The sequence below is a fragment of the Chlamydotis macqueenii genome, chromosome 5 (assembly GCF_036417535.1).
Source record: "Chlamydotis macqueenii isolate bChlMac1 chromosome 5, bChlMac1.mat, whole genome shotgun sequence".
Lineage (NCBI taxonomy): Eukaryota > Metazoa > Chordata > Aves > Otidiformes > Otididae > Chlamydotis > Chlamydotis macqueenii.
In genome coordinates this window covers 40,423,866-40,436,184 of record NC_141560.1, presented here as the reverse complement: position 1 = coordinate 40,436,184, position 12,319 = coordinate 40,423,866, and the positions used below count along the sequence as shown (strand labels likewise).

General features: G+C 51.0%; 2 protein-coding genes across 4 annotated transcripts in view; one reads left to right on the top strand and one right to left on the bottom strand.

Moving 5' to 3' along the window:
- Positions 1 to 440: 440 nt before the first annotated feature.
- RIOX1 (ribosomal oxygenase 1) lies at positions 441 to 2,275 on the bottom strand. The gene has a single exon (XM_010125252.2). It carries the CDS (start codon positions 2,273 to 2,275, stop codon positions 458 to 460), a length of 1,818 nt encoding a protein of 605 aa, XP_010123554.2. The 3' UTR covers positions 441 to 457.
- A 7,849-nt stretch (positions 2,276 to 10,124) lies between these two features.
- NUMB (NUMB endocytic adaptor protein) overlaps positions 10,125 to 12,319 on the top strand; it is a 97,788-nt gene continuing 95,593 nt past the window's right edge. The window contains exon 1 of one of the 3 annotated variants that reach the window (XM_086749913.1): positions 10,125 to 10,198. The gene's annotated coding sequence lies outside the window, so the exon portion shown is untranslated. Of the gene's footprint in view, positions 10,199 to 10,581; positions 10,601 to 11,066; positions 11,088 to 12,319 lie in introns of those variants that run through there. The other 2 variants (XM_086749915.1, XM_086749914.1) reach the window with 2 other exon arrangements.

Here is a 12,319-nt window from a genome sequence, read left to right as displayed (position 1 = left end):
GTTTTTCCTGTGGCCAAGAGATCTGTGCAGCGCAGCATAAGCACACAGAACTGTGACCATCAACAAATTTGGCTGTGAGTAATGAAAGTACTTCCCACAGGAGGGCAGGCTGCTTTAAAACACTGTAAACACACAGATGATTTACAGACTGCAAGAAATTTCACTACATTCCTGCAGTTACCTAGAGTGTAGTAACAAGGCCAGTGAAAGGAAAAAATAAAATAATTAAACACTTGCATTCTCACTCAGCTGCGCAGAGTCACTCCTAGAGCAGATACCCGTGTTAATCAGAACATTTGATTTCTCTATCCACACCAAAGCCGTTCTGCCCCAAGATGAGATACTGCGATCCGGGCTGCTGATTCACACCTAGCAGGTATAATGCGAGAATGAGACAGAACACTTTCTAAACAAATGTATGTTTATTTTGTTAAAAAAAAAAAAAAAAAAAAAAGAGTTACACTTGTACCAGAGGCTTCTTCGTAGTCAGAATACCCTTCTCAAACAGGAGCGTGGCTAGAGAAATCTTGTCCTCCGTGGTTTCACATGGAAGGGCATCCACACTGACGTGGTTTGGATAGGAAGACAGGAGAAATTCGATGCTGTCTGTATACTCGGGATCTATCTCGAGGAACTTGGGTTCTTCCTTATGATACACTCTTGAGTTTTCTGTCGTGTAATACAGCATCACACCTGCTTCTTCATTACACAATCTAATGATGCCATGGCGGAGCAGACGTACTTCTGTGTCTTTTGTTATCACTATATCGACATCACGGGGGCCTCCATCTTGCCACCGGGCTGGGAAGCCGTACACGCTCTGCGCCTTTTCACTCTGCGTAAGCACCGGGGGGAGACAGTCATGAAGAAACGACTTGGCTCTCTGATCCACGGCAGCATCGATGGGTGCATAGTCAATGAGTTTCTTTATCAGGCTCTGCACCTTCTCCACAAAGGCCGTTCGTCGAGCATCAGCGGCGTCCGAGTTGGCAACCCCCATGTACCTCAGGTAGTCCATGGGAAGCCCTTGCCGGTACTCCACGTCCTCCTCCAGGGCCATCTGCAGGGCAGCCGGGAGGAGCTTCTCCAGGAGGTCCCCCCAGGAGTTCCTCTGGTAGGAGGAAACCGTGATGTGGAGCGAATGTGCATCAGGGAGACAGTTGCCCTGGTGAATAAAGCCGCGGGGGAAGTACAGCAAGTCCCCGGCCTCCAGCACTGTCTCCAGCACGGGCTCACCGAGCTCTGCTTGCGTGAGGTTTGCACTGGAGAACTGGGGCAGCACCTCGGCATCTGTCCGGGGGCTGTAGACACGCCAGTGCTTCTTCCCCTCCAGCTGCAGCACGAAGGCCTCGATGTCGTCGTAGTGGGGGGCGAAGCCTTGTGTCCCAGGAGGCGTGAGGTAGGTGTTGGCCCCCGCCATGCTGCCGAAATGCTCCTGCAGGATGGAGAGGAAGTTCCAGACGGTGGGGGAGAAGGCCTGGGGGCTAAGGAGCCGCAGGGAGCAGCCATTTTGGTAGAAGTCCCAGACGACGGCGGGCAGGGCCCGGCCAACAGGGTTGTGCGTCTCCCGCACGCCCTCGGCGTAGCTGGTCACATCCAGGTGGGTCCCGAAGTGCACCTCGCCCCCTCGCAGGGCGGCGTCGAAGTCGGCGGTGGAGAACAGCCCCGCGTAGTAGCCCGGGTCGCCCCGCCGCACCAGCAGCGGCGCCCGCTCCCAGTGCCGCCCCAGGAACTCCTCCGGCGCCACCGGCGCCACCAGCCACCGGAACAGCTCGGCCGCCCGCTGCCGGCTGTCCGCCAGCCGCCCCAGCCGCTCCAGCAGCCCCGCCACGCCGCCGCTGCCCGGACTCGCCGTGGGGCCGCCCCGCCGCTTCGCTTCGGGGCTACCGGCCGGTGCCTCGGCCCGCTCCAAGCGGCTGTGGGGCGCGGCGGCGGCGACCGGCGGCAGCGGTGCTGGTGGAAGCGAGGCCTCCGGCTCCGGGACGCCGCCTCCCGCCTCCCCGCGCCCGGGCTGCGCCTTGGCCCGCTCCACGCGGCTGGGGGGCGCGGCGGCGCTCGGCGGTGGCGGCGGGGCCTCCGGCTGCGGGCCGCCGCTTCCCGCCCCGCCGCGCCTGGGCCGCGCTTTGGCCCGCTTGCCTGCTGCGGGCAACGGCGTACCGCGGCGGCGCCGCTCCAGCCGCCCGGCCCCCGCCGCCCGGCGGTACACCGAGAGCGCCGAGAGCCGCCCTAGCCGCCGCCGCTGCTGCTGCTGCTCGTCCGCGCCACACGCCGCCATGGCCGCCCGTCCCGCTCCGCCCCGCCCGGGCGCTTCCGCCGGGACCTCTGCGTGCGGGTGCAGCCGGCAGCGCCCCGGACACGGGACTTCGGGGGACGGGAGGGACCCGGCGTGGGAAGCCGGCACGTTTGCCCGTGGAAGGGCGATTTAAACGTGTGCTGGTGATGCTGTATAAAACGGAATGCCTCACGTTTTAGCATCATGTCCACTTAAAATATACCAGGCTTATTTTCTCCTTCCCCGCCCCGAAAAAGGAAAGGTGAGGCAATTCCGCTAGGAAGTAATGAAGATGTATCTGTTCCTGGCTGGAAAGCTTCGTTCTGTAAGAATGCTCTAAGCACGTACAGAAAATATTTTTGCCGGAGGTGTGCCATAAGGATATGCTTTTGGACAGCCTTTGCAGCCTAACGAGGCGAGAGGAGGGAAGACCTATTTCATAAGCTTCTGTTGCCCATGGCATAGAAATCAAAGTTGGAGGGAACCTAGTTCTGGTGCGCTATCCCTCCCCTTTCTTGTACTTCTAATGGAGATGTTTCCCCCATCCCTGGAAACATTCAAGGCCAAGTTGGATGAGGCTCTGAGCAGCCTGATCTGGTTGCAGATGTCCCTGCTCCTTGCAGGAGGGTTGGACTAGAAGACCCTTGAAGGTCCCTTCCAACCCAAACCATTCCATGATGCTATGTCAGGTGAAAGGCTGTGTCCTTTCGAAGGATCCCGAAAAACCATCAGGCTGTCATGTCATGTAGTGTTGGGGTTTTTTGTGGTTTTTTTTTGTTTGTTTTTTTTTTTTTTTGACAAATCCACTAACTGCCTAATAAGCTGGGCAGACCTATGTTCTCTCTCCGTCTCTCTCCTAGGCCTGCAGCTTCCCAGGTGGACAGTGTCGATGGGGCTGTGGGTGCTCGGGCAGCCTCAGGGCTGCTCTGCGCTTCCAGAGGCTGCAGCTTCAGCACAGAAAGCGTTGCTGGAGGGTAGAGCGCAGATCAGCAGGACTCAGCTTGTGGCAAATGTGAAAAACCCCATAGAGGTTTGTATTGTAAGACTATGTTGATGCTTTTCTGATCAAGAACAAATAAACTTCAGTACAAGAAATTCACTATGCAGTACTTCTGTGAGAAAAATCTTTGATGGACTCTGAGAATTCATGGGAATGGATTTTGCATGAGAATTTAGTCTCCAGAGGCTGCTGTGAGTCTAAAGTATTTAACTGGAGCAATTACCCAAGTGTGCCCAGGCACCCTCTGGTTCACACGAGTGTTGTTAGCCTCTCACAGATACGAATATCAGCTTTATGTTAAAGCAGCAGCTAACATTCGTTAGCTGTTGTGTGGGTCATTTAGTGTACCAGGCCTAGGGTACACAGCTGAAAAGCAAATTTTCACCTCTTTTAAGTTTACCATTGCCTGGGTTTCAATCATATCTATGTTTCAATTTTTCCACAATTCACGAGCAGAGATCAGTAGTTAGGCCTAATGAGGATGAGTTCAGCTGTTAAGTCTGCAGATGCAGACATCTTAAAGTTTAAGGTTTTTGAATTGCCTTAAGAACAACACAAATCAGCCTCACATCCTGTCACTGGGCTATGAGCAGCTATGAGACCCATTTTGTACATATGCAATAACAACTGTTTTAATTTTGGAGGTATTTTTCTGACAGGGTGCTGCCGGCACAGCCTTTGCAGCCAAAGCTGTGGGAAAAGCAACAGCAGCAGAAAATTGTCCTGTTGGCACTACGACGCTTTTGACTAAAAGAGCCGGATTTTAGACGTGCCTGGCGGCACTTTTCTGTCCGGTTTAATGTCTTGACCGTTTTGGGCTTTACCAGCAGGTGGCAGAGGTCCCTCAGCGCTCTGCACCCCTGCGGGGGGAAACACGCGTGGAAGGGGATCTCGCGTTTTCCTGGCAAGATGACTGGCGTGGATGGGGTTTAAAACGAGAGGGAAGTGCCAGCAGCCTGTGCGAGCCTGTGTAGACTGGAAGAGAAGGGAAGGGTGAACTCTATTTCAATCCATTCTTTGTTTTCCCAAGGTTAAGCCCTGCTTACCAGAATAATCTTATCAGCTGAAACGGTTTCAACAGGACTGGGCCCTTAACAAAACCGAGATGCAGGTGCTTTGAAATATAGCAGAAGTTAGGCTATTGTATGCTGTAATTATACGTAAGCATGCCTAACTAGGCTTGGGAGGGAGGACACCTTTGAAAAATCTGAGCATCTGGGCTGTTATTTGTGTTAGTGTTTAATTTACTGGAGTGCAACTGATCCTTCTCAGAAGAAGCTGGGCACTGTACACAGAGCCTGACCTGAGTTACACCAGAATATCTGTAATGACTGCAGCAAAGCTGTTCTGGATGTTTACCAGCACAGTGGGTTCAAAGTCTCATTTGAGGGCTCTGATCTTCATACGGATGTCACTTTCTACTGCCAAGAGACAGATGATTGACATTGGATTTTTTTTTTTTTTAATGTATAACAAAGTCTCAGAGTGAAGGATACCGTGGAAAATAATGGTGGTGACATCTCTATAACAATAAAGTGTTTCTTTTGATAATTTAGCCTTTCTAATAGTAAATGCTTTCAAGAATAAAGAATGTTGCTATTTTTCTGTGTGACACAAGAAAGTATTTTGACCTAAGGCAAAAAGACAGAGCTTCAGTATCACTTACAGAGTACTCAGACTGTTGTCTAGGAATAGCCACAAGGTCTACATGCTGGTTTCAGTCACTGTCCAATATTTCAAGGGAATTTGTTGTAAAGAAAGAACAGTGTCACATACAGCTCTTTAAATAAACAAAAGGAAAGTAGCACAGAGCTCTGAATGATTAGGTGGTCCCCAGCTGCTGCTCACATAGACAGAGTAGCAACTGGAGGCTCAATTAAATTTCTTAATTAGAATTTAGCACAAAGTTACTCAGATTTTATGAGCCTATAAGCTGCATTGCCAAAAGCCACACGTGTTTTATTTAAGAGGACATAAAAAATGTGGTGAGTACAGCTTATTAAAGAGCCACAAGTGACTTCAAAAGAAATAAGTAAATGGCACCTCAAAGAGATGTAGGGTTCATTTGATATTTTAACCTTATGCTGTTCCCTCTTCAAATGATGGAAATCTCGAGTTTAGAGAGCAGTTCTGGTAAGGCCTGATCCTGCAAAGCTATGAGCAGTCTTCACTACTGAGTGGAAAGGGCAAAAACCTTTGCAATTCTCTGTGTATTGGATACCCAGTTGTTTACCACCTTGCAAACTGCCCAGCACCTTCTCCGCATTCCCGGCAAACCGTTAATGTAAAGCAGTCACTTTTAGAACGTTAAACTCAGTTTAATCCTTTTTCTCATTATTACTTGGCTGGCAATCTTCCTTTTCCACTGTCAGTTTTGTTCTCATGCCAAAAGCAATACCCAGTAAGGAAAAAGAACATTTTGAGCCTTCACTAAGGGGTTTCCTTAGCTGACAGCCTTTCTCATACAGCCTAGTGACATCCAGTATGTCACCCCTGGAAGGACACTGGGCTGGATTGTGAAGCCCGTTCGTTATTGTGAAAGCTATAAAGTTCACTGCCAGATAACAAGACTGAAAGCTAATTCAGGAACTGTTTCTCAAGAGCTATCCTCTGGCCCCCCTCATCAGAGTGAATGCACTCACTCACTGAAGCGTCTCTTGGCAGAGATTTTGGCCTCTCTCCAGCTGTTTCTCTCTTCTCAGGGATTTTCTTATTCAGTGACTGGTTGTGGTCTTTAATCCTGGTTATCTTGTATGGAGAGCCCCATCGAGAAATAAGCCTTCCTTGCCATGGAACAGTCCAATTAAAACAAATTTATAAAAATAATAATTACAAGGTCCAGTCCTCCCTATGAAATTATATTTTTGGAGGGATTTGGAAGCACAGACATCTTCTCTTGTCCTATGTGACACTAAAATACACACTTTGCAAGTTACAGCTAACTTTACATAACATAATTGAGTAGGACCCTCAACCGAGCTTACTCACCTCCTTGATGGGGCATGTACACTTTGAAAGCATTTTGAAATAATTTTAAGAGGGTTTTTGTGCTCTTAATAGATGCCATCTAGCATCTAGCATTTAGTACCATTGGGCAGATATCATCTGCAGGGACTCTGCAGGCAGTGACTAAACACAAAGCTGCAGACTCCAAGAGTCCAGTCTTGTTGTTTTTCAGCGGAAGGAGAGAAGTAAATGGCCATGAGGGGAAAACCCTCATTCTGAAATGAAAGCAAAGAGAATCTGAATGAAGTCTTTGCCCCATAGGATTAATCACATCTAGACAATCGAGAGAGAACGTGTAGTCAAGCTGTTCCTGCATGCATTTCGTATCTTGTGGTAGAAAATATTCTTTTGATATGCACAGACCATGGCTCTTGACAGGCTGTTTGGATGATGCTTTTCCATAGAAGAAAGAATTCAAAGGATTCTTGCTATTCACACCCTTTCTGTATTAATGATAGCAACTGCATAGCTTTGCTCATTAAATATATTTATGCCCACTATTTCAAAATGAACATGCAGTCATGCTAACATATCACCATTCAACATTTGCTTCTTTTGCAAGTTTCTCCTTTTCAGAAGCCTTGCAAAAAAAAGACTTTACCTTTTATTTCCTGTAACAGCTGCCAACACTGAAGTTTTTCTGAAGTACTCTGAAATTGCTTGCTCACCTCTGATGCAGCACTACCAAGACGGAAATATCGTGCAAACAGGATGTCTTGGTTTAGCAACGATATTGTTCAGGTCTGCTCAGAGCATGACAGGAGAAAGCCTGCATGGTACTTGTTTATTTGCTTCCCGTAGTAGATTTGTATTGCTGCTAGATGATATGGCACCTTCTAGAAATATTTTTGAACATTGTCAGTGCTCATCCACACACACAAGCTCCCAGTTTTACCTGTGTTGCCAAAAAAGATGGAATTCCTCTTGGGTGAGCACAGTTATAGCAGCATAAAAATGCCTGTGTTGTAGTATTTATACTGGTATGGCTTGTTCCTAGAAGGGATAATATTATGGTGTGATTAGAGAAGGGAGATTTCATCACTGACATTGTTTTAGATAGCCAATAGGGGAGAACGATGTTAACCCTCCGGGTATCTGCAGTGAGGATATGGAGTCTGCATTATCATGAGTGTGTGTGTAATGTACTCTCAGGTCCTTAGGGGATAGCCTACTATCCTGCCCTCGCACCGAGACACAGGAAGGATCTCGGCTAGAAAGGCACTGCTGAGAGGAGTCAGTGGGCATGACAGGAACAGCCAAGTCCATTAATCCTGTGTATTACCCACAGAGCCCTGCTCTCCATCTTAAAGAAAAGGCAGAAAAAGGGAAATTGGGTTGGGTTTTGTAGGAATGCCGTGAATTCTCTCTCAATTCTTTGTTATCTGTAAGGATTAAAGCACCTTCAAGCTTGCTTCCAGTATCAGGCCTTGGAGAATTTTGCATGGAAACTCTCTGTGGGAAGACTGACGACACAGAACGTGACTCAGACCCGCAGCGCAGCACTGTGAATGTGCAGTTTGCTATGTTAGATGCTCAGCTTGTCCAGCTAGGTGACCTCTAAGGTCATCTTCTTTTCCTTTCCCACCACAGTCCCCTTTCCCTTCAGTCACCAATGACTATATGGGGAGGTCAAGTTAGGGAGAGATACAAACAGCTGAGCATAAAAGCAGTAATGGCAACAAATCAATTTAACTATCTAATAAATATTTGTAAAAGCTATATATAGCTGAAGCATACATTAGAACTTTATCTACAATAGCATGGCCTGGCCTTTTCCTTGCCAGCCCTCAAATACTTTTCATTCGGAAGTAGAGCATCTTTATAACATGGGAATTGTTCTTCAGAAATTAAGGTTTAGGGCACTATGTTTTATAAAAATTTTTCTCAGAAATCCAGAGACTATGAATAAGATGAAGAGTTAAAGCCAAGCTAGCAGGAATGCTATGAGAATTTTAAGAATTTTAAGAGCTATGCCAGATCAGGAACATAATTTCATAATATCAGAAGAAAACTCAGGACTAGTAGAAATGTCTGGTCTGTCTAGTCATTTTGGAACATGCTTGGCTCTAACATAGCTGTGTCGTGCTGCTTGCTGAGAGCAGCAGTCTGAAAGTAGTTGAGAAGCAACTGTGAGAGGGAAGGCAGCTTTTTGCTTTGGTTTTGCTTTCCAAGCAGAGGGATATGCAAAAAGATCTAAGGGAGAAACAACAACAACAAAAAAAATCCCAACAGGTATCTTCTTAGTTTAATTTGCAAAGAAGGGACGATTTGGGGGTCAGAGCATCAGTCTGAAACTCAGACTCAGTGTCATGCTCATACTTCCGCCCGAGCACCTCCTACATGGACTTGGTAAATTATTTTTGCACATGATGTTCTGAAATTCCCACTGATTTCAGTTGCTTTGTTTTCTGGAGGTTTGCCAGTTAACATTAAGCCCCATGCTCTTTGTTGCTCCATGTTTTTGCTTGATTCAGAAACAAAGAGGAATAAGGGGGATGGTGCACGCAGGGAGAAGACAATGATGCAGAGAAACCTCAAGTAATCTTTGCATTTCTATTTCCTGCGTGGGTTTTTTTTGTTGTTGTTGTTTTTTTTTTTTTTAGCTGAACGCTCTGGGAGCTGTTCTGACTTGCATTTTGGATGAAGGAGCTGCTTGAAAGTCTGGTGAGAGGAGCCAGCTGTTGGAAATACGCATTTCGGATAATGCGTTCAGGCCAAGCCCCGCACGCGCAATCACCCGGGTGCTGCATGCAGAGGATTCCCCTGGGCCACCTCCCTTTGAAGCACAGCTTCCCCGCTGGATTCAGCACCTGGTACTGCCTCCGCTTCGAAAATGGAGGCACTCTTGTGCTCGAGGAAGGCAATCCGAAAGCTTTTGGGATCTCGAAGTCCCAGTCATGGAGGTTAATGCGCGGCAGAGAGGAGCCTGCTCGCGTTTTCCCTGCCACTGCGGCCTCCAGCTGATAGAGGACATTAAGCGCTCAGTTTCGGGAGAGCTGGCATTAGCAGCACGTTCCACCGCAACCTCCGGGGAAGCCGACAGTTACCACGCACGGCTTCCTGGGGGGGCAACCGAGGTGGCACTGGGCCCCACGGCTCCCATCCGCCTCGGCCTCCCCCCTCCCGCCTGCGCCAGCGCGGCTGCCTCTCCCGAAACTGCCAGGGGGTCTCCCCACCCGTGGAAAACTCCCCACGGCAGCAGCGCAGGCCACGCGTTTCGGGCCCGCTTTCACTCTCGAGGAGCCCGGCTACTCCGGGCTTCCACAGCCGCGGAGAGCGCAGCCCTCCACGGCAGACGCGGCTCGGCCGTGCCTGCCCAGAAGCCGCCACGCTGCTGCGCGGGAGGGAGACCCACGGCAGAGCCAAGCCAGAGGCAGGCGGCAAACCGCTCTGTGGAAAGCGAGTCCCCGCTTAGCGCATCAGCGGGACGCCGGCAGGAAAGTCTCCGGGAGCCGGGTTTCTGCCCTGACCCCCCAGGGAGGGTGGGAGGCAGCGGCGGTACCGGTGGGCCTCCGCCACGCAACCCAACTCATCGCCGCACCAACGCGGCCTAACCGCGAGTGAGGAGGCGGGCATATCACCGCAGCTGGCACCTCTAGCAACCTATCCTGGCGCTTCGCTAGGATCCTTTCAGCCAATCAGGGGAGGCAGCAAAACAGTGGGGGCGCCAAAGCCCCGGCGTGAATAAAACACCCGGGACCCGTGGGCGGAGAGAGGCGGGGCCAGAGCTTTGACGAGCAGCTCTTCGCAGCAATCCAAAGGCCGGATGACGGGACAGGCGGCCAATAGGCCGCCGGGATGGGCGTGGCAGGAGCGGGAGCAGTTGCCGGGGGGCTCGGGGGTGGAGCGGCAGCAGCGGCGCTGCTCGGTGGCGACGGGCGGCTGAGGAGGCACCGGAGGGAGGAGGCTGCGGGCAGCAGGTGAGCGCAGCCGGGCCGCGGTGTTGGGGTATGGCTGGGCCTTCGCTGCGGCAGGCGGGGGCCCGAGCCGCGGGCGGGTGTGGCGGGGGCGTGCGGGCCCAGCGGGGTGCGGGGGGGTCCGGGCGCGGGGTGGGGGGGGCACCGGAGGCGGGGGAAGCCTGAGGGCGCCAGTGAGGGGAGTGGGCGGTGGTGCCTGGGGAAAGTGCGTGCGGGGGGGCCGGGGGAGGGGTGGGGGCGCCCTCTGGTCCCCGCCCTGGGGCATGGGAGGGGGCGATGGAGTGGGCCCTGGCGCGATCCCGACGGGTGGGGTGGGGTCGGGTGGGTGCCCGGCGCAGGTGGAGTCCGTGGGGGCGAGAGCCCTGCGGAGAGCACCGAGCCGCCGGCCCGGAGGAGCGACCCCCGGTACGCTGCCGCTTCCTGGTCTCCCTCTCCCGGGGCCGCCTGTGCCTGCGGTCTCTCCTAGGCCTTGAATCCCGGCCAGGTTTCCGTCAGAGGGTCCCTCCGGCGCGGCCCCTCCCGGGCCGGCTGTCGCCGTGCGCGGCGCTTTGTATCGCCTCCCGCCCCTGCGTGCGGCGGCGGGCGGGGGGCGCCGGGGCTCCGGCGAGTTTGGGCTTCCCCGAAATCCTCCTCCGCCTCCTCTCCGCCGGGGCTGGGGCGCTGTGAAGTTTGGGAGGTGTCGGGACCAGGCTCCGAGGCGGGGGCGCTGACGGCCCGGTCTGGCAGCGGGAGTTACGGGGGGGAAAGGGCCCCCGTAAGCGGCGAAACTCATCCCTTTTCACCCGGTTCGTGGCCTCGCCGGTCCCTTTCCTGCGTGTGCAGCCGCCCACCCGGCTGCACAAAGGAGCAGGCGGCCGGGTTCAGCTCGTCCCGCAGCGCGCAGTGGGGAGCGGTGAGCAACAGCGTGCGGGGCGGGGGGCGGCCGGGTGGGTGCCCGGGCGAGCGCCCCTGCGCTCCATTTTCGGCAGGTAACCGGAGGGTGAAAAAGCAGCTTCTGTTCGGAATGCAGTCAGCTCCTTTTGTCGCACCTACGGAGAGGAATGGTCTTCAAGGATGGAATGATGCATCCCCTCAGAGGAGAGCTGGTGTCTTGCAGCAGCTCCGGTCTCCGACTCCTTCGGTCCAGTAGATTTACATAACCTCCTCATTAGTGGTTTATGAAATGATAAGGGAGCTTTTGGGTTGATTAGTGTGTGCCGCTGTGGTTTCAAGGTTGTTGTCAATGTTTCTTGATTCAGCTGTCCAGAGTAGGAGATGCAGCTGTTAACGGTGTCTGATTGTACCTTTTGAGGGGTTTTGTTTTCTTTTGCTTTGTTGTTGTTTTGTATTTTTGAACTCCCTGCCTCTCCAGATAGGCTCCTGAATGAGGAGAGTGTATAAAATGGGAGGCAGAGTCATGCTGTTTGGCTACAGTATTACTCTAGGTATGGCTTGTAGCAAAAATTGTAAATATTGAAATGGATTTCTGACTCATCAGTTCTATTTGACTTTCTGATCTATGGTTATTGCTGAAATGGTCTTCATGATTATGCAGAAGTTAGTAGTTACCATAGAGAAGCATTATTGGTTTTCCTGCTCATCAGTGTATGTTTTCCATTTCTTCATCTCTTGCCAATTCTCTGTGGAAATGCTGCTTTTTTTTTTTCCCTTAGCAAAAAATCTTTTGGAAGAAATAAAAAAAAATGTGAGCAAAGTCCAAAAAATAAATTTGAGATGTGTTCATCCTTGCCTGTGATTCTTAAACTATTTTGATAGCCTGAGTTATCCTCCAGTAAACTCTTTTTAATCTGTAATTGAATAAGGTGTTGGTTTTAAGCCTCGATGAAAACTCTGATTTACAGAACTCTAAGCATAAAACATCAAAGATTTTGTTTTCCTAGAGCATACATATGAAATGCAATTCAAATCAGCCATTTAAATCCTTATTAGCAGAAAATGTATTTTTCAGCCGGGGAATTACTTTTCTGCATTTATTACTTCTCTTAAATGCATGGAAACTGAAGATGCATGTAAACTAGACAGAGTAGACAAATTTGTTTATCTTCTCACTCTGGCATTGTGAAACCCTCTGATTTTGAATTGGTAGCTGACAGTATTATGCATTTAGGAAGAAAAGAAAACCCC